Raw genomic sequence first — 22,647 nt, 5'->3', positions numbered from 1 at the left:
TGTTGGCTCTTTGAGTCACGGAATGAATGTTTTGTATTCTATACCAAAGTAACCTTTCGCTTGCGCCGTCTGGTGGATTTGATGGTCGAAAACTGCGCTGTAGGTTGGTCACGTGGGGCGTCGATTTTTACGCCGCCTATAGGGAAACCAGGGAACGTCGAAGCTTGAGAGGCCTGGGCCAGCGTTCTTGCCTCAGGCGTGCGCGGCGTGTTTTCACTTGCAGAAAAACCAGAACACGTTTCATGCGGTTCACGCTTTCGTCGCGCGCGAACGTGTTGCATTCGGTAACTTCTTGGGGCCCGCAACATTGGTTTCCCCTATTCTGAAACTGTGGGCAGGCCCCGAAATGGTTTTCCCTGACTGGTATTACTTGATTGAAAAATTCCCTGACAATTTCCTGACTTTTCCCGATGGCGCAAAATTCCCTGACTTTTCTCGGTTTTCCCGGTCGCTAGACACCCTGTTTACACATTGATGTGTAGGGTCTGGACAACGTACGGTAGGGATATTTTGCCAAATGGGCCGCGTCATATCACGTTATCACCTTCATGATAGCCAGGTACTCGGGTCAGATTACCGCTACGGAGCGATGCGCGACAATTCTCAATAGCACTGGATTTTTTTTCTGGTTTTTTACCACTAGAGTGAAAATGATTTTGTGTCAGAACACAAAAAAGTGTACTTGGATGCATGACCGACTTACACTCGAGTGGCTTCGAGGAGTGGCACAGCCGTCAGTTCCGCTAGGTTGACGGGCCCACAAAAATACAAAACTTGGTGTACAGCGTTGATATATATATTGAATCATAGCCAAGAAATGTAGGAACAATTTGTACATCTTAGAATTCCTAAAATAATTTTTAGGCTCATTACAATCGCCTAGGTATATACTTTGCGTGTACACTTTTTTGCGCATTTTTTATGATTGACTAATAAACTGTAAGTAATTGTACCTTTCACAAAACTGCTGGTATGTGTTTGCAAGAGCAATCTATAAGCTACAATTACATGCATAGCAATGCTAAATGTGTCCACTAGCTCAAGAGAAAAAAATAGTTTTGTGGAAGCACTCAAAATTGCCCGTTTTTCCGCCGTAACGAAAGAGTTAACAGCGTACAAGTGGATAGCACTTAGCACCAAAAGGAAATGGTTCCAGATGTGCGTTGTAACAACGTGCAATGTCGTGCTTCGTACTTGCTTAGCAGATGCACAGCTGTCCAGTGCGTCTCCACACGCCTCCCAGGCATAAAGACGTGCATGCCTTCGCACTGCTCAGCACCACTGTCGTCAGCCATGCCCTTAAAATAATGCTGCCCTGTCTAGCCTGCGAAAACCAGCCTGTTTATTTGTAGCGGTGGCCATGGCATGGCCAGTAAAGGAACTACAGTAAAAGCTCGTTAATTAGAACTCAAATGGGACCATAAAATTGTTGGAATTAAACAGAGTTCGAATTAGTGGGCGGGCGCTAGAATGAATGGACATCACACCACACTGCGCATGCAGAACACAAAGAAGCCATCTCTGGAATCGCTATTGCGAATTAGACGCTACTACACGTTTGTTACGCACACCACGTAATCGCAGGCCCAGATCAGCAACTGCGGCACAAAGAAAACCGCACAAAGAAAACCTGCAACAGCATGCGCCGGAGCACTGCCGCCCGCTACGAAAGCGAAATAGGCTGTCGAAGCAGCGTAGCATGTGCGCTACGCTGTTGTTTTTCTGTTTTGTTGTTTTGCATCTCTAGTAAATTTGGTTTAGTTTGGATTCGCAACACGTTGCAATCACTCTGGGGTGACTTATTTTGTGAATACCGACGCATTTGAATTATCATGAGTTTTTCCCCAGTAAGTATACAGGGCTGTGCTGGGACCAGGGCGTCAGTTCGAATTAACGGTAAGTTTGAATTATTGAGTTCGAATTAACGGTAATTTTACTGTACTAGGATGTGATGATGCAGCATCTTTGTGCGTTGAGCGAATTCTATGCTGCATGCAAGTGATGTCCCACTTGCAGACAACCAAACAGGTAGGGCTAGAAATTGTACATTCGAGGGAGCAGGAGGTATGCACGCAAAGAATGAAGGAGGTGGAGGGGACCAGCTTAAGGCTCAAACCAAGATGGGTTTAATGCGAGCAGTCAAAAAATGGGCGCCAGGGCAGGCCAGCCTGCAAAGTTGCCAAGTAAGTGGTTTCCACTTAAACCATCAATCCCAACCATACTCTGTTGAAAGTGTGGCGCAATCCTTCCATGCCTACAGGGCAACATACTAAAGGTCATCTTGGCTTGTGCTGGCACACATTTATGAATACCACCTGCGTCATATGCAATGACATCTGTGAAGTTGGTTCTCCGCATCGTATCACCCAACATAAATGTGTGACAAGGCTTAAAGTTCCTTTAGCTCGAGCAATCTAAAATTTTGATGGCCAAGTCTTATTTTAACCCACACTCCTACCCCAACACGCCTTTTCTGGTACGTTTCCATTTCTTTGCAGCAAAAAACGCAACGAAGAAGCCGGGCAGCCCCAAAAAGGCGACAACCCCCCGGAAGAAGAGTGGGACAAAAAACCAGACAAGCGAAGACTAGGCTGCCCGTGGGAACTGCCGGTAGAGACACTACTGAGTGCTGCCCCGCCAGTTGCTTACTGGGCAGAACCCCTCCACCTCTGTGTGGACTGTGCTGTCTGGCAATAAAGCAAAACCTTCGCAGGCCTGTGCGTTTTTGTTGGCACTGTGGCTACGCATTTCTTGAAGGAGTGTTTTTTGAAGGGCAGGCATGGCAACACGAGGAGCTAAAAAGAGGAGTAGGGCCTTGTTCCCTCGTTTCAAACACGGATGCATCATACACATGCGCAGATTGACAAGTAGCTCGCCTAGCAGTGCTCTAGCATCAGAAAAAAAATTACGGTCCCTTCAGTGGCAAGAAACTCAAAAGCTTTCCAACCTTTGCTGAAAGTGCGCCCAATCGATTGTCAAACCTTCAAAGACCCAAATCGCAAACGAAGAACGAACCCATAAGACCGTTTTTGCACACTAAGTACACGCATCACTGAACGACCTAACTGCATTCCGATACGTGGTTTGAGATAAAGGTATACTATTGTAGTCCCTCTTCATGATCGATGCGTGTATTGTCTCATCTAGAACCGTTCCTTTTTCGCAATTTTCAAGTGGCCCTTTAGAAACAATGGCAGCCCAGTTTCAAGCACAAACTGTGTGTGCAGAGATCTTATCAGAGCTTTTCGGTCGACCAACCGGTCTATGGGAACATGCATTAGTTTTCTTACAGGATGCCATTGGTCTCACTAAGAAAGCTTTGGCTTAAAGACGTCGCAGAGTGCCCTGTGTACTTCACACATTAGCAATATGCCAAGGCATTGAGAAGCACATTGTTCGGAACAAAATCATTCTTATTCTACCGAACCCCTGCTCCTTTAAGGTAAAAGTTGTGACCATGGTAGAAGCTCAGTAGAAGGCCAGGGTGTTGTTTTGCCATGCCCGTTTTGCACACCTGCGGTGCTTCTACTTCCATCTGCTGCTATTTGCTCGTACCAACCACCAGACATCACCTGGGTAGCACCGCTATGATGGCATTGTTGTTGTTGTTGTATCCATTTATTTTAGACAATTCAAAACTGCCTAGGATGGCATGGCAAAAGGCAAACAAAACTGCCTGACGGGGCCCTGCCACCCGTAACAATCAGAGGAGCAGCGGGATCACAAGGAACAACAATTAGAGGAAGAAGATAACAAAAATAAACAAACAAAACAAAAAATACAAAAAGTGAGTTACATCCGTTTGCCAAAATAAAATAAAAGGTGTGCACTGGCGTAATCATACCAGAACAAAATATGAACACACAAAGAGGCTTTCTGTGGCCCTCTGCTGGCCACAGAAAGCCACACGACTTCAGCCACACTTTTCACAAATCATGGGACTTGCAAGACAGCTCACCTCTCCTAAGCTTTTGTCCTCCAAGGCTTCGAACAATGTGAACTTTTTATTAAAGGTAACAAAGCTTGCCGAGAGTACCAAAGACCCCATCTTTGAAGAACTGCTGCTCTGTACAAGGTTTTTGCTGTGGCACTGTAAGCTAGTGGACTAGGTATACATAATTTAGAGAACAGAGAGAGAACAAAAACAAACACAAAAGAAATAAATTATTTTTCAATATTTTGGAATGTACTATGCACACTTATGCCTGAAAATGTGTTTTAAATTCTAGCTCTTCTCTAGGAGCATTCAACCCTTTCACTTCAGATGTTTCTGGCTGTGATGCACCCCCAGTGTCAGCTTGGTTTCCGAAATATGAGGGAAGGAACATAGTGATCTATCTGACTATGATTGCATCCGGAATGTAATGCGCCGCAAGGAAAGAACGCACGTGAGAAATTGCCTTTCTTCCGCATTTTTTCAGTTTTCCGTGCACGCTTCCGGGACGACCCCACTTATTCAACATCATAATCTGATGCTGTGGAACTCACACCCCTTTCTCGGATAAGTAACTTTCAGAATGTGAATCCGAGATCATCTTGGAATTAAATTGGAATCGAAAGAACCATCGCTCCTGTCCGCAGTTGAAGGCCCCGCGTGGTCAGCCATCCGAAAGTACCCATGCACATGGAGGGAGCACTTTCAGCCGCCTGCACAACGCACAGAAATGAGCAAGCAAAAGCTGCGACTGAGTCATGTTTCGGTCTATTGGAGAGGCAACAGTGCGCTGGGCTAACCTGGCGGTAACAGAATAAAAAAAACTAGAAACTAATTGCAGATGGCACAACAGCCCTTGCACTCATAATCGCACGCGTGCTGCATGGTCACTCATCCCCCCTTGCACCCGTAATCGCACGTGTGCCGCATAGGCGCGGTCACCCCATACTCTTCAATATACCACAGTGTTGACTAGCAGGTGAACATAAGAGCTACTAGAAAGATTCGACAGATGGTGCGAACAGTCCAGGCGTAATCGCACACGTGCCGCATGGTCACTTATCCCCACAAAGTACAGTGTGCGGAGTGACCAAGCCCCCCAGCAACGAAGGGTGGGCACAGTCGCTCCGTACTCTTCAATATACTGCTGCACAGAGCTAACAAATGAAAATACAAGATTCGACAGATTTGACTACCGTGGAGGATATTTGATGGGCGCTTTTGTAAGCGGCGCGTATGCCGTTTTACAGTGAAAATTTCGCTTGCATTATCCGCTTTCTCTCACGTGCCCCTCTCATTTGCCCCTCAAGTTGCGTTTTAGCGATCGGTTAGAAGCGGTCACTGGAGCTACCCGCATCGCGCAAGTGGTCTCAGCGGCTGCGTCAGCGCGCCTGTGGCTTGCGGGACGCGTTTTTGCGGGGAGCAAACGCTCCATGCGGTTCACGCTGATGCCAGAGTAGGCGATTAAACTCCAACAAAAACAGAAATAGTGCACCAGCCATGTATGCGTGCCACACAGTTTGTTGGCAAGGGACTCGCTCACGGACTCCATGGCTCGCATTCGCGGCGGGCGGCCGTGTCGCCGTTCATGTTTTATTGAGACCCCGTTTCAGCGCTTGCGTCTCCCCAAATCTACTTCTACAACTGAAATTTCATGCCTGAATCTCCATGAAACTTTGTTACATTGAAATTTGGGCAAACGGGACTTCCTTACACAGAGAGTGACAATACATGGTGTGCATACACTTGAAGTTACAAAAAACTCCGTGGTTCGTTACATCGAGGGTTTCGTTACATTGAAGTTCGTTACATCGAGGTTTAACTGTATACCAGCAGCGCTTAGTACCTCTCCTCTCGATGGCATTTTAGCATGGAACCATCGATTAAGTTTTTATTATCTTCCCTACGAACAGTGGCTGGCACGGCTGACCAGCTTTGACCTCTCCTTCCAGCGTAGCCTGGTGGAGAGGGCCCGGGTGACCAGCGCAGGCCAGGGTATCCCGGGCTAGAGGAAAGCCTCCACCATGGGTGAACAGACATCACCACCTAAGGCTCGCCCAAGAGTGTTTACTCCTCCGCCTCCTCCCTGCCTCATTGTGACATCAACTGTAGCAAAGAAATCTGCTGTCCCAGGCCCAGTGACTATTACATTTTGCCAAATTTTCTGACACTACTCTAAAGTCGGTGTACAGAAAGGGCTCAGCAGAACAAAGTTGTCCAATATCTTGTGTGCTTTGAAGCATGCAACTCACAAGCTCATTTATTAGCAAAAGTCATTAAAACAATGCTTGAATTAGTGGCAAACCCACTCGTGCAATGCCTACAAAGGGAAGTCAAGGCAAAGGAGCGGCTGTGCCAGGTGCGCTATGATCAGCGCGCACACTCCAGAGAGGGGGAAAGGCGGCCCACGCGCAGCGACCGCTGAGTACAAGGGTACGTTTCCCCCTCACCCAATGGAACGCTCTATAGGAATCAATGCAACATAACGCAATGCAAAAAATTTGATGTATTTTTTAATAAAACCCCAGCGCTGTAGTTTTCAAATGTGTCAAACAGGAACAGCTGCAAATCATATGCCTCAAGGCAAGCACCATAACCAGCGTAGAAGGATGTGTTATGCCAGGTCAGTGTGAAAGTGAAGTATCATAACAGAGCGCGCCGTAATGAGAAATGACAAATACTGATATGTCCAAGATGCCAAGGCCTCAAAAACGGGCTACTTCTTCCACAACATGCCTTTCGCCCATCCGAACCATTTCACCATTCGGATATACGAATCCTTGAAAATCTGCGACACCTCTTTCAACGAGTATGCGCACTCACAATTTGCACATTAGAACAGCCCATATACTGACAGCTGCAGCAAGCAAGCCAATTATGTACACAAGGAACTACAACAACACATAGTGGCGCTCCCTAATGCTTCCATCACAGCGTGCAGTGGTAGTAAGTGCATTCACTTTGTTGCGACGGCGTTACCGACCCGAATCGAGACACAAAACACTACAAGCCCGAAACATCATTCGGCGCGAGCGTGCGCAGTGGTCCCTCCATAAGTCATGATACGGAAAAGTATCCGTGTGTTACGGCATCAGACGTCCATCTAAATCGTAATCCTAAATCAAGACGCCACCGTAAGGTTAATTCCACGGTGCCCATTATGGGGACCACGTGTGTACCCATGCCTTGCTTAGAGCTAGTAGGCCGACTCCTCCAACAGGGCCGCCGCCCACAGCGGCAAGAAGCACGCCGAGTCTCGCGGCTCTTGTGCGCGATGTAGCATGCCCTCCCTCACCGGCTGACACACCGGCCCGCCCTGCCAGCCAGCGTGCACCCTCCCCGACTGGGGAGACCCTTCTGTCGGCACACGGTCGAATCGCCCAGTTGCAGAAGGAACGTCCCATTCCTCGACCACGAGGCAAGGTGAGTCTCCCTCAGTAGACGAACCGAGCCAGTGACCTACGACGGCTTGGGGAGTAATGACGGTTTGCGGAGTGCATTGACTTTGCCTGCCTCCCAGCTCATCATTGCCACCTGGCACCTTCCAGTGAGTCAATAGGACCCTCAGTGGCGTCCACGTGACACCACATGGTGGATTGTGGCTCTGGATCTCGTGTTCTGGCTCAGTAGCTAGTAATACAGACCATTTATAGCCGCAAACCCCACGCCATTAACAAGAACGCAGTAACGACATATTCCCAAAGCTAAATGCAATCGTGTCATTAATTACTAGTGGCTGTGCATATGAGTGGGTAGCACCAGTAGCAACCCCCGCAGCGAGCGGCTCCTGCGACAAATAGCCAAACAAATGCAAGATTGTTGCTCAACACGGTATGCCGCACACATCACGCAAGTAGTGCGAGTGCACTTGCCACTCGTGAGTGGGGAGCGGGGCTCAGCACTCGCTAGTGGCAAGTTGCGGGTGCACTCGCACTAGCGAGTGTTGAGCAGGGCACTAGCGAACGGTTAGCAGGGCTTGCCGTGAGTAGTGCTCACACTCACAACTGCTGAGTGGGGCTCGCCGAGAGTGGTGTTGGCACTCACTAGCACGAAACAACTAGCACGAAACAGGCTCACCACAACTCACTTGTGAGTGGCGAGTGGCGGGTGTGTGAGTGCACCTGAGAGCAAGCCTGCCGACCTATGCTCGTAGTCTGTGTGGCTTTTCTGTGTGGCTTGTCCGCGTACAGCTAGCAACCTACTGCACGGTCATGACCTATAGACATGCCCACAGTGCCGAAGTTCACTGCATGATGAAACACCGACAAACGTGTACTGCTACGCACACCTACACGGCTATCGCCGTGAGGCCCAAGGGCAGGCATGAAGGCCCGCTCTTCTTTGTCTTGTGCACACCACACCGGAAGAAGAGGACTCGTCCCTTTAGAGAACAATACTAAGTGTGCAGACTTGGCAAAACGGGGGTTGTTGGAAGCAAAAACTCGCTCTTGGCCCCCCTGCTCCAGCTTCCCGCTGGGGGAGAGCAGAGATGGAATGGCGCGTATACGGTGGATGCAATTTTTTGGGCACACATGGGCTATCGAGCTCCGCTGCGTGGCCACAAGGACCTCCTCCCGCTACAAGAGGCTGACACCTGCAGCATGCCAGCCACCGTCAGGCATTGCTGCGGCAGCCCCATTTGCATCCCCCAGATGCCCGTCGGTGAGAGTGGCCAGCAGCGCTCACCTCGACGAAGTTGGCCAGCAGCACGGGGCTGAGCTCCTGCTCGAGGATGGCCCGGTTGTGCTCGTTGCGGAAGCAGCAGCACACCAGGGTGGGCAGCAGCACCTGTGTCAGCTCCGGGTTGCTGAAGTACTCAAAGGGCAGCGTGCACAGCAGCTGCAGCAGCGTGGGCTGCTCCCCCGACTGGATCACCGCCTGCGGGGGCAAGAGAGAGCCTTCGTTACTCGGCCAGGTGGCGAGGGCAGCGCACAGGGCACCCATCACAAAAGGGCCGCCCTTTCGACTGTTGACGGCTGACAACAAAATGTTGCACACGTGGAAGTAAAGATGGCGGGACTTTAACGTACCCTTATCCTGTATATAACTCTTTAAAAAAGCTCTGCAGATATAATTTTTTTTTAATTTGCATTTCCTCTAGACGTCTGATACATTCAAGACGTGTTTGAGAATACCCATCCCAGCGTAGCATTCACTCTGATTCCAGGATTTTTGCCAACTACCTTTCGTTACTACAGGAAAAAAGCTGCTCGGAGGGGAGTTGTATTTGAGCGCAACTTCGGGGTAAAAATGGATCTTGGCAAGGCCAAGTTGTGGCACCGCGTACCTGGTTGTCCGGGGAGAGGACGGCAAAGTGTCCCACCAGGAGGACCACCTGGTTGAGCAGGGCCCACTCCTCCCAGTGGGAGCAGTACCACAGCAGGTAGCTGGCAATGTGCCGCAGCTGCAGGGACATGCCTTCCGCTCCCAGCACTGCCTGCATGGGCCAACAAACAACGGGGCCTCTTGGGGGTAAAGCCTCCCTCACAGGAGCAGGGGCAGCTGGGGAAAAACTGCCAGAGACATTACTCTCATCAAGGAGAACCTAAAGGGACCATGCAAACTTGTTCGTCTTATCAGAAGTTCATCTTAACGGAAGTGTGAAAGCACAATAGGCTTTTGCTGAATGTCTGGCTTGCTAGACATGGTAGGTAACTCTCCTCGCGAGGAAAACACAGAGTTGACTCGCTGACTCTGCGGCCGATAGCCGTGGTAGCAGTGGCGCGGTAGGTAGTGGTGACACGCACTCACATGCTCCCGCTGAGGCATAGAGTTTCATACAATAACAACTACAGAGGAGTCTGGCGCTGCGATTGTCCACCGCAATGGGCGTGATGGGTAGTTCTGGATTCCGATTGGCGCTCGATGGCTTGTGGAAGTTACTATGGATTCTATTGTGCAGACAGTTTCGTTTGCGTTTGGACTTTCATGAACGAAGCAGTGTGCTGAAAGAAGCGTTCAAAAAACATTCCTCCTTGAACTGGATGCTGCACGCGGACTGACGCCATTCTGAGTAGAAGCGTTTTATAACCCAGAGTTGCGAATCAAGATGGGTTATCAATTCATTGCCGCACAGCGAGCACGAAAACACAAATGATGGTGCTCTGCGTGCGGTGAAATTGTCTGCGAATTAGGAGTTGCTCATTCGGCAGAGTAATGTATAGTCGAAGCTGACGACGGTTGCGAATCGCTTGAAACAGCCACACCTTTCGTGGGAACGCTGGCTCCTACGGCATAGACCAGCAGTACAGGCAGCTGATAGGAACGCAGCTTGATGAATGTCACTAATTCAGGCAAGAATAACTTCTCCAAAGGCAATTGGTTTCTTTTCTTTTTTTTTGTCAGCACAAAACTTTATTAGCATTACAAACTACAAGTGCCGAAACTTTTACAAATAGTCTCTAAAGAAGTCTGCGTCCTGCTGTAGTTGGCGGCAGATGGCAAACCTGCTCCACAAACCTCCTTGACTCCGCGTCTGCTTTTTATTTAAATGCGCCGTTTTATTTCGTACCAAACCAGTTTTTGATCACTAACTTTCTTGTTCGCCATGTAATTTGTAAACAGAGGACCAGGCAATAAGAGTTTTTTTTTGTCAAAAAACACAGTTTGCGCAGCCATAAGCCCGTTTTGATCCTACACAATCCGGTTCCAGAACTACCCATCATACCCATTGAAGCGTAAGCGCCGCCGCCACGTTCGCGTTGACACTAGCGCCAGTTTCCCCTTTAGTTATTATCGCATGAAACTCTATGCGCTGAGGGCCAGCATTAGTCAGGAGTTTCTCTGTTTGCAAATAGGAGAATCTCCGTCGTGTTTTTTTTTCTTTGCACTTTTTTTTCTCCTCTCCTTTCCTTTTTTTGTTTGCGAGGCCGACGTACGTGTGACTGGCCACAGTACTCCTTGCTTTTTTGTTTTCTCTTCTTCTGCTTTACCACCAGATCCACAGGTAGAGGGTGGCGGAGGTGGCAGCTTATCCATGGATCCTTGTCTCACTTCTCACTCTCTCATTCCATAACGTGGAGACACAGATTCTCTTTGCGGCATTGCCACATTTTTTTCTTTACATTTCTTCTCTATTATTATTATTATTATTCCTTGCTTTCCCTTTGGTTACGTTATTGCCTCACCAAGTGTCAGCGGTGGCGGCCACTGTGAAAGATTGTCTTAACAGCAGAGCATGTGCGAGGCGGTTCGTCTTAAGCAGATTTTCTTTGCGCTGAGTCTGTGGAAAATCAAACAAATGTACCCATGTGGTCTGGCATATCTGACAATTTGGCTTAACCGAGTTTGTCTTAATGGGAATCTGCTGCACTGCCACAAGAATCCAAGTTTTTTCTGGGTTTCCAACAAAATGTTCTGTTTTCGGGGCAAGTTAAAGCCTAGCACGTATGCTAAAGCATGCTAAAGTGCAGATGACTGACTGCTCTTTCAAATTATGCCACTTGCTGAAAAACTTGTTTGCAAAAAAATGTGGAAAATTAGCTTTGCCATAAAACAAAATTTAACATTATGGTGACCTTGAAAAAAAATTCGATAAAGGCATCTCAAAAACAAAAGACGACAGAACAATCCAGTATGTGCATTTTGTGGATACAAATTTCAACAATTCTTCCTTAAAAAAGAAAAAAAAAATTGCATATAGATGTCTAGTAAATAAAACAAAGCGAGTTAGCACACATGGGGTAGTGTAATGGATTATTCTCCAGTCTAACCCACTTCAACAAAATCTCTGCTTCAACGAAATATTTCCAATTCCCCCTGTCAGCAAGCCATAGAGGTCAATGCAACAAAGCCTTCCCCACAACAAACCATTTGTCTGGCTTTCTTTCGCATCAACGAAATTTTCGCTTAGCGAGGCTGGGTATGAACATTTATTTTACAATAAAATAAGCATAACATCAGCCATCTGTAACTTTTTATACATTCACGGTGCTTAGCTTCACTGAAAACGAGCACCGTGTGCCCACACCACCACCCACAAACAAAAGCAAGCTCATAGATGGATACCGTTGTCTACTGGTGATAACGTTGTGGCTGGCCGTCTTTACACGAGGTGCAGGCCCATTTTGCTAGGCCACAGAAACAGCCAATCCGTATCCAATTAAAATCACGCAAATGAGTGCTGCTGGCACTACGCTGTGATGTATGCGCTGCGAGCTGCTGTAATTGTAGCTTTCCTTGTACAGTTCCTTTAAGCAAAAAGCGAAAATAATGTTTACCTGTTTAGTCTTGAACCTGCATCATCCCATCTCTATGAGCACGCGCTTGCCTTCCTAAGTCAGATGCCACTTGCCTTCCTAAGTCAGAGGATAGTGGGCACTGTTGCTGCCACAAGTGAGAGGGGGGCTTCCGATGAACCAACAGCTATCTGAAAGCAATCAGCTCGGTATGTGCTTTGTTGCACAATGTTTTGCAACTACATTTCTTCCCCCAGTAAGGCACGCTTTATGCGTGGGTAAGAAACAGTTTGGTAAATACTGGTACGTTTTTTTATCCCAAAAAAAGACATAAGTGCGCATCCCTCCTTTTTCTAAACATTGCATATTGCAGTCAGTGATGCCAATAAGGTATGGGGGTACAGTCAAATCCCACTACAACAAAACTGAAAGGACGTACGAAAAGTTTTGTTGAAGCGAAAATTCATGCAGGCGAAATCTGCCCCAACACACCACAAGGGGCAACAAAAATACCCCTGTGTACTATCCGCATCATTGACCACATAATACAATCTTTAGAAAAAGGAGTGAGGTGCAGTTACCTCCTGTTCAGATAACAAATGCGCCAGTGATTATCAAACTGTTTTATATCGACCGAGCTGATTACTTGCACATAGCTGCGAGGTGTCTGATAACCCCTCCTCCCAAAGTTTATGGCAGGAGGAGGGGGGGGGGCTTATTTTATCTGAGCTGTATCTGAGCTTAAAAGCAAGCATGTGCAGGGGACTAAGATAAGATGACATTAGAAAGAAAACTGCAGTAACAGCTTCTCAGAATGCATACGTCCCAGGGCCAGCGCGAGCGTGATTTCAAGTGGTTGCAGATTGGCCGTACCTCCAGCTTGGGTAACTGGGCTTGTGCTGCCTTGTGGAGGGATGGCCAGCCACATCGTTATCGCCACCAAACAATGGCTGTGTCCATCTACAAGTGTTCATGGTGGCGTGGGCGTACCTTCTCGGTGAAACTAAGCCCTTCAAATGTATGAAAAGTTTAAAAATGGCTGGCGTTACGCTTCATTTTTCATGACATGAATGTTCAAACCCAGCTCCACTGAGCGAAAATTTCGTTGAAGTGGAAACAATCCTGACAAATGGTTCGTTGTCGCGAGGACTTTGTTGTACTTACCTCTACGGCTAGCTGGTGGGGAATTGGAAATGAAAGGACACCCTGTTCGCGAGAGGTCACCGAGGTTGTCGCATGCTTTAGAAGCCATTATGGATACAGTGGAATCTCGCTGATATGACCCCCGGTATTACGACGACCCACTTCTCACAACAAATCACAGTGGTCTTGGCAGACTCCCCATAGAAACAATGGATACGATGCCCGGGTGCACGCCCCCACTGATACGATGCCCGGGTGCACGCGGTCTGCTTCATACAACGGACCCTGGCGGGAATAAACAGGTGTTTTTCCCATTTTTTACACCGCTCTGCCGCTTTGTCTCGACCTTTCTTTATTATCAACCTTCGTTTGATGCTGCTTGATGTGCAAGGGTCCGCAGGCGGGCCAGACCACTTGCTGAACAGACAAGCAAGCAGGCGGGCACTGGTGGGCGGGAGTCAACCTCCAGCGGCCTCACGGGGCAGCAGAACGCCAACATGCCAACCGTGAGAAGACAAAGTCCAGACAAGTGGCCCGCGGGACCGTGAATTTGAAGCTACCATCGAGCCGATTAATGTGAAAACACATACTATGACGCAACCCAGGACCCGCTTTTCCCGATTCAAGTTCCTTCCTTTCACGACGCTGTCTCTCCCTCTCTCTGCCAGTGTCTTTCAAAGCTGCATCGTTGTTCCGCTCCTTTCTTTGCCGTCTTTATTCCATTGCGGCCTTGGAGTATCGTTCATATCGCTTGGCCTTGGCAGTTTCATACTCTCGCCTTTTGCCCTCTAAATTTGCACGCACACGTCGGCCTTATCTTGCACACGATGCACAGAGTTGGTGGGCTATAAATAGCACTGGTGGTCGCGCAGCACACGGTGCATGGCTGGCGTGCTAGCACAGACACCATGGAGTGGAGGGGGGCACGAAATAGGCGCTTTATTTTTAGAAACTTTAGATTTCAGTTAGGAGTTTGCAAATTACGCAAGAACGCGCTAAATATAGTAGCTCAAATGCCTTCTTAGCCCACCTATTGCATGAGACCCCTTACTAGGCCGACATTTATCCGCACCCCGATCATACGACACCTTCGTGCTGTCTTTTGAAAGTCGCATTATCGGGGTTCCACTGCGATTGGAGACATGGCTACGAGTGTGCCCATCCTTTCTGAGACGACTTGCAGATCCTGCCCCTGACGAAGAGCTGGTGGACGTCTACAATGCCGAGGACAACTTTGCATCCACCACTTGCCGCAAAGACAACGACGACCTCTCCAATGCATATGACGACGGTTACTGGCACTGCAACTATGCAAATAAACATTGATACTGACACTTGACTATGTGTCCAGCAATGCTCACCCACAACAGCTCTGCCATTCAAGCCCTGCACATGAGTGCAAGCTTCCCTGAATTTTTTTGCTTTTGGTAACAACCAATTTCCTAAATGATGCGAAAACCCAGCCAACACGCGATATCCCTTTCAGAACCAGCACACGATTCCAGGAAAAGCAGCGAGGCCAAGAAAACTCCCCAGGAGTTGAATACGAACCTTAGTGGCAAGCCACCCAGCCTACTGTCAGAGCAACTGTCTCAAAATGGAATGGCACATTGCGACTAACACCAAAGCTTTGATCAGAGGGTAACACGTATGGTCACCACAGAATTGAGACTGGCAGGCATTTTCCGTGTACGGTATTTTCACACGTATAGCCTGCCCCTGCATACACACCGCACCCCCATTACACCTGGAGGGGAACTGGTGCTGACCTGGAACATGGCCAGGTCGAGGCGAGCCACCTGGTTGAGCAGCGTCAGTGCAGCACCGGTGATGGCCAGCTTGGCTGGGGACAGCAGGGCGGGCTTCTGGTTGGCCGCACGCCAGCCCGAGGGCACCCCCATCTGCAGCAGCGTGCCGTACAGGAGGGACACGGAGCCGGCCAGCTGCGTCACCCCAATGGTGGCCGCCAGCTGCGTCGAGTCTTCCGCTGTGCGCTGCTTCGCTTGGCTGCGGAGGGAAGGGAAGGGAAGGGAAGGGGGGGACTCTGCAGCAGCCGCCCCTTCACTGGGCAACAAACACACCCCCCTCATTATCATGCTTCACTTGCAGGGGGGCAGGCCACTGCACCTTGGCAGGTTTGCTTGTTTGCCCTGTTCGTTTTCATTTCCCTTGGGACAATTCTTTGACAGGCACTGCCTCAGGCGACATGGCTAGAGACCAACAGACGCCTTACAAGGAGAGGCCACCTTAAAGAGCCCAGCTGCGGTCTGTAACACCCAAGTGGAAACCAAGTAAGCACAAGACACAAGAGGGAAAAAGAAGCTCTTAGGCAACAAAACTTTTTGCAGGCAGGAAAAATACACACTTTCTTGCATTTACGAAAAAAATGAAGCTGGTGAAAAATTGTCGAACACTTAATTTGTCATTAATGTTTAACGGCCCACATGCAAAGATTACGTGCATCTTCCACGGGTTAACTCTTTCGGGACCGCCACAAAAAGTGATGAAAAAGGGAGGTCTCGGTACAAATTTTTTATTACATAAAGCAAAGGCACCACCCTGCCTTAGAACATACCAAAATGCAGCTAATTATATATTCTTTGACATACAATACCAAGTTTTACTTCAACACTGACGATAGAACCATAAAAAAATCTGAAAGTAAGAACTTCGTAAAAAAGCTACAGAAAAATATAGAAAGAAGCGTAAATATAATAATATTAAAAAAGAATTAAATTTTTTCAGGATATACAAAATCTAACACAATGCTTTGTTTCTTCATCGCGAAAGTTTGACGCGACTAGGTGTAACTGGTTTTTTGTTTTGTGTGTGATCTCTTTGGAACTAGGGCCATGGCTACGTCGTCGCCCGGGTACACGCCGGGCTCTTGTCTCAGCAAAAACTTGATCCGTTTCTGTGCTGGTGGCAGGAGATCACCACCATAGGTAGTTAACACCCTAGCAAACAAATATAAACCAGCCAGAACATATTTCGAGCGCACATACCTACTCCAGAGCCAATTGAAACCGAAACCAACACCCACCTTTGAGCGCGATTTGATGTTCCAGGCTGATCGACAGCCGAATCCTCACTCGAGCTGAAATCCGATCTCTAAAGCTGCATTCCGACTCTTCACTGCCACTCTCATTGTTGAAATCCACAGTAGAAGGCGAAGATATGTGAGACGAGACGAGGCGGATTTCTTATCGCGCTCGCGCGAGTATGACGCCATGTTTGTTTACATTCGAAACCACTGCCCGTCAGAATAAAATATCTGATGCGTTGCCGCCTGGCGATAAAAAAAGAAACTTCACAAAAGAGAAAACTCCAGTTTTCAAACTATCTCCTAGATGTCGCTAGGTGTTCCATCGAGCGAAAATTTGCATTCTGCAGGCTCACGAAACCATCGATCATATGTGACCGATGGCCTATGGAGCGGTCCCGAAAGAGTTAAGCACATCCCTGTGCAATGCACAGTCCCCATGATGAAGGGTGCAAGAGATAGAGTGCGATTCGGGTCATGGCAAGTATCAGCGGGATTGAGGCAAAGGTGCGAACAAGGAAGCAAGCCATCAAGGCAGATTATGGACAGCCAGGGATATGTCGGTGGGGAACCAGGAAGATGGATTGGTGAATAAAACCGAAAGATTGTCTTTCAGGTTCATTGGGAGTCAGGGAAGAAAATTTGGCTGGTTAAATTGACGCTGCCCCTCAGCCTACTTCTTCGACGCACACACATGCAAACCACTGACCAGTAAAATATGCTGTTGGGCTAGTTGGTTCATTGCTTTAAGGAAAAATGAGCGCTACAAATGAGGACAGAAAAAGCGAAGAACGTCTGTCTCGTCGTTCTTCGCTTTTTCTGTCCTCATTTGTAGCGCTCATTTTCCTTAAGCACTGACCAGTAGCCCAGAATCTTTGAAACACTAAGAGACAAAAAGAAGGAAAGAAAAGCCACCCACCCCTTTAAGACGACGCGAGCCAGGCAGGCCACAAACTTCATTGCTTCCACCAGGAACTCCGTCAATTGTGGTGTCTCGTCGCACCGCACTTTCCCCAAGCACTGAGACAGTTTGTCCACAGTGCCAATGCTGACGGCGTAGCTGCAGTGAGCAACACAACGTGGAAACAGGATTAGCAACATGTGACGCTGAGGGGGCCAGGCACGCCGTGCTATTGTCGGCACACCCAAATGTTTCCATGTCCAGCAGGCAATGTTCTACAGTCAACTCTTGTTATTTACCGCGCTTAAATCGGCAACAGCCCTTAATTTGGTCCAGCTAAGGTTTAAAACTGTAGATTTTCACTTCAGCTAATTTGATTTTAATTCAGTCCCAAACAGCATGTAACTGTCACACAGTTTGTGCACAAATGATCAAGCACTCTGAACAAAAAATGTATTTAAAAAAATTCCAACAACAGTGCTGCAGCACCTTGCATAATAGGGGTGCACAAACATTCCCTTCTTTTAAATATAAATCCAAAAAATACAGTACTGGTTTCTGGTTCAAATTAATAGCAGTATTTGAACACTACAAATACAAAGGGACACTCGATGACACTCAGTTAAACCGTGTTTTAAACCAACTGCCCATACATGCAACTGCGCCCTGTAATAGCCAAGAGAAATGCTCCCTGCAGCACCCCATACGATTACCCAGGCACCAGCACTTGCAGCTGTCACGACCAACTGTGCCTACACTTCACTCCCCGCACCTATGAGCCCCGGTGCCCCACAAGCAAGGCGTGCCCACCTGACGACGTCCAGCAGCCTGTGGGTGTAGTCGCCAGAGGCCATGATGTCCGAGTCGGCTCGAATCGCGCCCTGCAGGGCAGCCCGCAACAGCGCCAGCAGTGCACACGCTGTCGGGTCTTGGCCGGGCTCCAGGCAGTCGCCCGCACTAGGGGCCCACTCATCCGGCACCGCTAGCTGCGAAGGGGGGGGGGGGCAAGAAGGCAAGAAGAAGCGAACGCTCCGAGTGATTTCGCTGTCCCTCACGATCCAGGTGCGAAGCATCCGGGCCCATGGGGCAGCACCGTTCCGAACGCACGCCTGAACTGACAGACCAACACTGTGTAAGGACTACATGATAGACACACCTTAATTGAAGTCTCATAGTACAATGCACATGGGAAAATACATAAAGTGCAGCAAAATCAACAATAAAAGTGTTTATTTTAAAAGACAGGAAACAGAAACACTCCCTAGCAGTAAAATAAGGCATTTCTTCCCTTTTATGTTTGTTTTTGCAGCTAAAAATTTAAATAAACTTTCCAATCAAACTTGTTTAGGGGAAAATTTTACCTCAACGATAAAGACTGCGTTTGACAACATCAAGTTTGGCAAAAAATACAATACTTTATTTTTCAGGAGACAGTGTACAGCGCCTGCTGTAGCGGAAGGAGCCAAAGGCACGCAATGCCTGGCGGGGCCTGTGAAAGCCCAGCACAAAGCCCTGAATTTATCATGCAAAGAAAGGGCCCGCTAAATCAGAGAACTATTAGAAAGGCAGTGACAAAGGCTGACACATGAAAATCACAAACATTTATACATTAAACAACTTGACAGCAACTCTATAATAACATTATATGTTGTTGAAGGACCTTGAGGCTTAAGATCAAGGTGAGTTTCGGAATTGTGGAAGTCTTAACTTTGTCTTCACGCCCACTTGGAGGTGTGGTAACAGATAATTTCCCAAACAACCTTTCTACTGGTGCTGTGATGCTCCAGAATTAAAGCAGTACTTTTACAACAAAAACAATACCAATAATAATAACACATCAATCAGTGTTTATTAAAGTGCCCATTGCTGAGGCATTGCTGCTGGTGCACTGAGAGGAAAAAAGAAGAAAGCAGCACTAAAATACATCAGCAGCTGACAGATAAACAATCGCAAAGAGAAAGCCAGTGAGTAAAAAAATAAAAATAAAAAGAAACCTACTGCAAAAATTAAGATATTTCATCTAATTAACATTAAGGGGGGAGGCTGGTCTTAGACAAAACTTTTTTATTTTTCAAGCTATTGAGATGAAAACTTCCAAACAGTTGTATTTCAGCATTCTGATTTCAAATATCAATTTAGATTTTGGATATCGCAAGTAGTTCTAATTTAATACAGATTTCATTGTCAAAAGCCTATCCCCAATTTAAAAAAAAATCTGCTTTAATGATGCTTCTAAACTGCACTTCATTGCATTGCTTAGCAACCAGGGAGTGCAATAAAAGTATTCCCATGCTTCTAGCCTTCCTACAACCAATTGTATGAGGGTTCAAACTTCGTTGTTTGAACAAACTTCGTTGTATGAGGACGAAGTTTGTTCAAACTTTGTTGTTTGAACCCTCATACAATTGGTTGTAGGAAGGCTAGAAGCATGGGAATACTTTTATTGCACTCCCTGGTTGCTAAGCAATGCAATGAAGTGCAGTTTAGAAGCATCATTAAAGCAGATTTTTTTTTAAATTGGGGATAGGCTTTTGACAATGAAATCTGTATGAAATTAGAACTACTTGTGATATCCAAAATCTAAATTGATATTTGAAATCAGAATGCTTAAATACATCTGTTTGGAAGTTTTCATCTCAATAGCTTGAAAAATAAAAAAGTTTGTCTAAGACCAGCCTCCCCCCTTAAATGGTTAATAGACTGTAATGTCTGGTCCATTGCAAAATGATATACATAGAACAATTAGCATAGAAGTAGGGCAAAGTAAGTGGCAAGAAGAATGTCTTTATAAGTACAGAGTAACATTAACCTTCAACAACGACAATGACAACAGTGGTAACAAATGGTAACGAAAAATGAACGGCAATAAAGAAACAAGACGTGTGGTGGCTGCTTACATTGAGGCGGTGCGTAAGAATGTCCAGCAGGTAGCCAACACGATTGCTGAGGACCACATAGTCACAATTGGTGTAGCTTTTCTCGCACGACATTTTCAGCACGGTGCAGGCCCGCACGAGGCACCTGAAAGGGACCGCAGGATTTCAAGGCCACGAAAACAAGTTTCTTTTTCCGCCCCAGGACGCGACTTTTCAGGCCAAAAGTTTTTACTCTGCTTGATTCCCACCAGGAAGACGACGAAGACGCTTCCAGGAATGGATGCGAGCCAAAATGGATTCAAGAGATCAAGAGATGGCGGAGTGAGCTACCTTAGGAAAGCCTCACAAGGCCACTAGTCATCCGATGACAGGAATTAAAGTGCCCCCTCCACAGGCGTGTTCCCGCTCGCCCTTCTCCAGGGCGGTCCCAGTGGGCAGCAGTGCTCACCGTGGAGGCACTACCGGCTGCAGCTCGGCCGTGGACTTGAAGAGGCACTCAAGCAGCTCCGAGAGGCCGCCGATGCCGCCCAGGGCGCGCAGCGAGTCCGACTCGGGGCTGCCCCCGAGCGTCAGGGTGCGCTCCAGCTCGCCCAGGGCCCGGTCCAGGCTGGACACCAGGGCTCCCTCCCAGGGACCCTGGCCCTGGCTCGCCAGGCACCGCGACACCTCCTTCAACGCCTTGCCCAGCCTGGCAGGGGAGGCAAAGGTGGATGCTAGCACCCAGGGCATGGCGAGACGCACTGTTGGCTCTCACCTGAACTTGTTCTTGGACTCCGCTGGCTTGGACCTGTCCACAAAGCTCTTCTCGTATAGTTTGCCCCTGCAAGCAAGGAAGAAGAAGTTCCGGTCTATTGTGAAGTCTCGCTCAAAATGACAGAGCCCTGTCTAAGCACTCGCCCAGCCTCGATACTACTAGGCTTGCACAGATAATGAATATTCGCTGTACAAAGTGAATACGACAAACAGTAGAACCCATGGAGCAAGAATATAATAGAAGAGGAAACGCCCATTGTGGACGGCGGGATTGAGCGACCAGATAAAGTCACAATAATAACTACGGCAAACTATGAAGGTTCGCAGCTGAGGTGGTGAAGAATGCGACAGCGGCACCTGGTTGAATGTATTCCAAGCTTTACTGCTGTTTGCAGCATTCATCACAAGGCGGGAATCACTATGCGCTCGAGCTGCTGCATGCCACAACACGGAAGGCATGTAACTCAGGGGTTTATCCAGAATTTCTTTTCTTTTTTTTTTTTTTTTGGAAGGGGGGGGGGGGGGGGGGAGTGTATATAAATCCCTGGGCGCGTTTGTCTCGGACGCAGTGCATGCAGGCGCGTGCACGCGGCATGGTCACGCTGTGTCGGCAAATGTGGGCCCTTTTCAGTGCACTGTTACATAACCAACAAAGTGTTCAGCGTGCTCGGCTCGCTTCGAGCGCGCCGCACTCGAGATAACACCGCGTCGCCGCTTGCCGGAGCGCCGAAACGTCGGAGCATAAATTTACTTTTTACAGAAACAGCTTTAAAAGCCCCCTTCATTCACTCGCAATTTAAAGCCTGAAAATTAAACAGCTGCGAAGTCAGGCTCTTCAACCCGTGGAAGCACGGGAGAGCGCACGCACTCGCTTCAGCCGCGGAATGTTTCGGCAGCCCGGTGAAATGCCGATGGGATGCCGCGGCAGCTCCATGGCCGCGGCCAGGATGGATTGGGCGCGTGCATGCCTAGCCCGGCCATGCCAATGACCACGCAGTTTTGTCGCTTGCCACCCGATGCCGGAAACCTAACCTTTGCCAGGTGCTTGTGACATTATCAGGCTGCCCCAGGATGCTCCCGTTTCCCCTCCCGTTTCCCCTCCTGTCCCTCCCTCCTTCCTCCGTGGTAGGACCTCATTAATATGTTAAAAAAAAAAAAAACGTGAGGGAGAAACATACTATCACAGTAAAAAAAAAACGCAGTAAAAAAATCAACTGAGAACCGAACATAAGCTCTGAATGGACTTTTTACTTGTACATGTCTGTCGACGTCTGCCGGCGCATGCTGCGGCCCTTTGAGAGCAAGAGTTCCTTTTCTAAACATTGCAGACTTTTGTCCACACTGGGATTGTCCTTCGCATGAGAGTCAGCGTTTTCAAGTCGACTACACCCTGAGCATACGTGGCCGCCGGAGACACCACCTCTTCCTCCCTGTCATCGCTGCCATCTTTCTCAGAGGCTTAGTCCAGCGCTGGCGCTGCTTCATGGTGTGATTCCGCCCCGATTTCTTCGAAGGTTAGGGTTTCGCACGTTGGGACGTCGTTACACAGGCAAAATTGGCTAAAGGCAGCCAAGTGACTCTGGCAAGCCCAGCACTGCGGGAAAGCTGCCACAGTGACCCAGGTGGACCAACCGCCACTCGGTGCCTGCTTATTACACCACACGCACCGAGGCTCAGTCCACACGCATGTCAGCACATTTTTTGTTCACCATAAAATGTATCACCTGGTCGTAGTTGGATAAAATTTTTTAAATTTTGCATGTACTTACTGGGAAATTATTACTCAGGAACGTAGTAACCAGGGAAAAACCACTATAACA

At 48.1% G+C, this 22,647-nt stretch overlaps 2 protein-coding genes across 3 annotated transcripts in view; one reads left to right on the top strand and one right to left on the bottom strand.

Moving 5' to 3' along the window:
• Positions 1-3,568, top strand: part of LOC144170330 (uncharacterized) — a 46,997-nt gene extending 43,429 nt beyond the window's left edge. Inside the window, exon 5 of the mRNA XM_077700069.1 lies at positions 2,499-3,568. Within this exon, the coding sequence (XP_077556195.1) occupies positions 2,499-2,590 (92 nt within the window). The 3' untranslated portion in view covers positions 2,591-3,568. The remainder of the gene's footprint in view (positions 1-2,498) is intronic.
• Positions 1-22,647, bottom strand: part of Ssp3 (SCAPER domain-containing protein short spindle 3) — a 186,089-nt gene that overhangs the window by 123,872 nt on the left and 39,570 nt on the right. The window contains exons 19-27 of one of the 2 annotated variants that reach the window (XM_077700065.1): positions 20,829-20,894; positions 20,523-20,762; positions 20,096-20,219; positions 18,009-18,184; positions 17,217-17,357; positions 15,024-15,261; positions 9,222-9,371; positions 8,621-8,812; positions 3,602-4,647 (exon numbers count right to left, since the gene is read on the bottom strand). In XM_077700065.1, the coding sequence (XP_077556191.1) occupies positions 4,543-4,647; positions 8,621-8,812; positions 9,222-9,371; positions 15,024-15,261; positions 17,217-17,357; positions 18,009-18,184; positions 20,096-20,219; positions 20,523-20,762; positions 20,829-20,894 (1,432 nt within the window). In that variant the 3' untranslated portion in view covers positions 3,602-4,542. Of the gene's footprint in view, positions 1-3,601; positions 4,648-8,620; positions 8,813-9,221; positions 9,372-15,023; positions 15,262-17,216; positions 17,358-18,008; positions 18,185-20,095; positions 20,220-20,522; positions 20,763-20,828; positions 20,895-22,647 lie in introns of those variants that run through there. The other variant, XM_077700064.1, reaches the window with a different exon arrangement.

Source organism: Haemaphysalis longicornis, unplaced genomic scaffold (genome assembly GCF_048455015.1).
Source record: "Haemaphysalis longicornis isolate Haplotype H1 unplaced genomic scaffold, Haemaphysalis longicornis Haplotype H1 scaffold_2, whole genome shotgun sequence".
NCBI classification, from domain to species: Eukaryota; Metazoa; Arthropoda; class Arachnida; order Ixodida; family Ixodidae; genus Haemaphysalis; species Haemaphysalis longicornis.
This window is presented reverse-complemented; position numbering and strand designations above follow the sequence as displayed.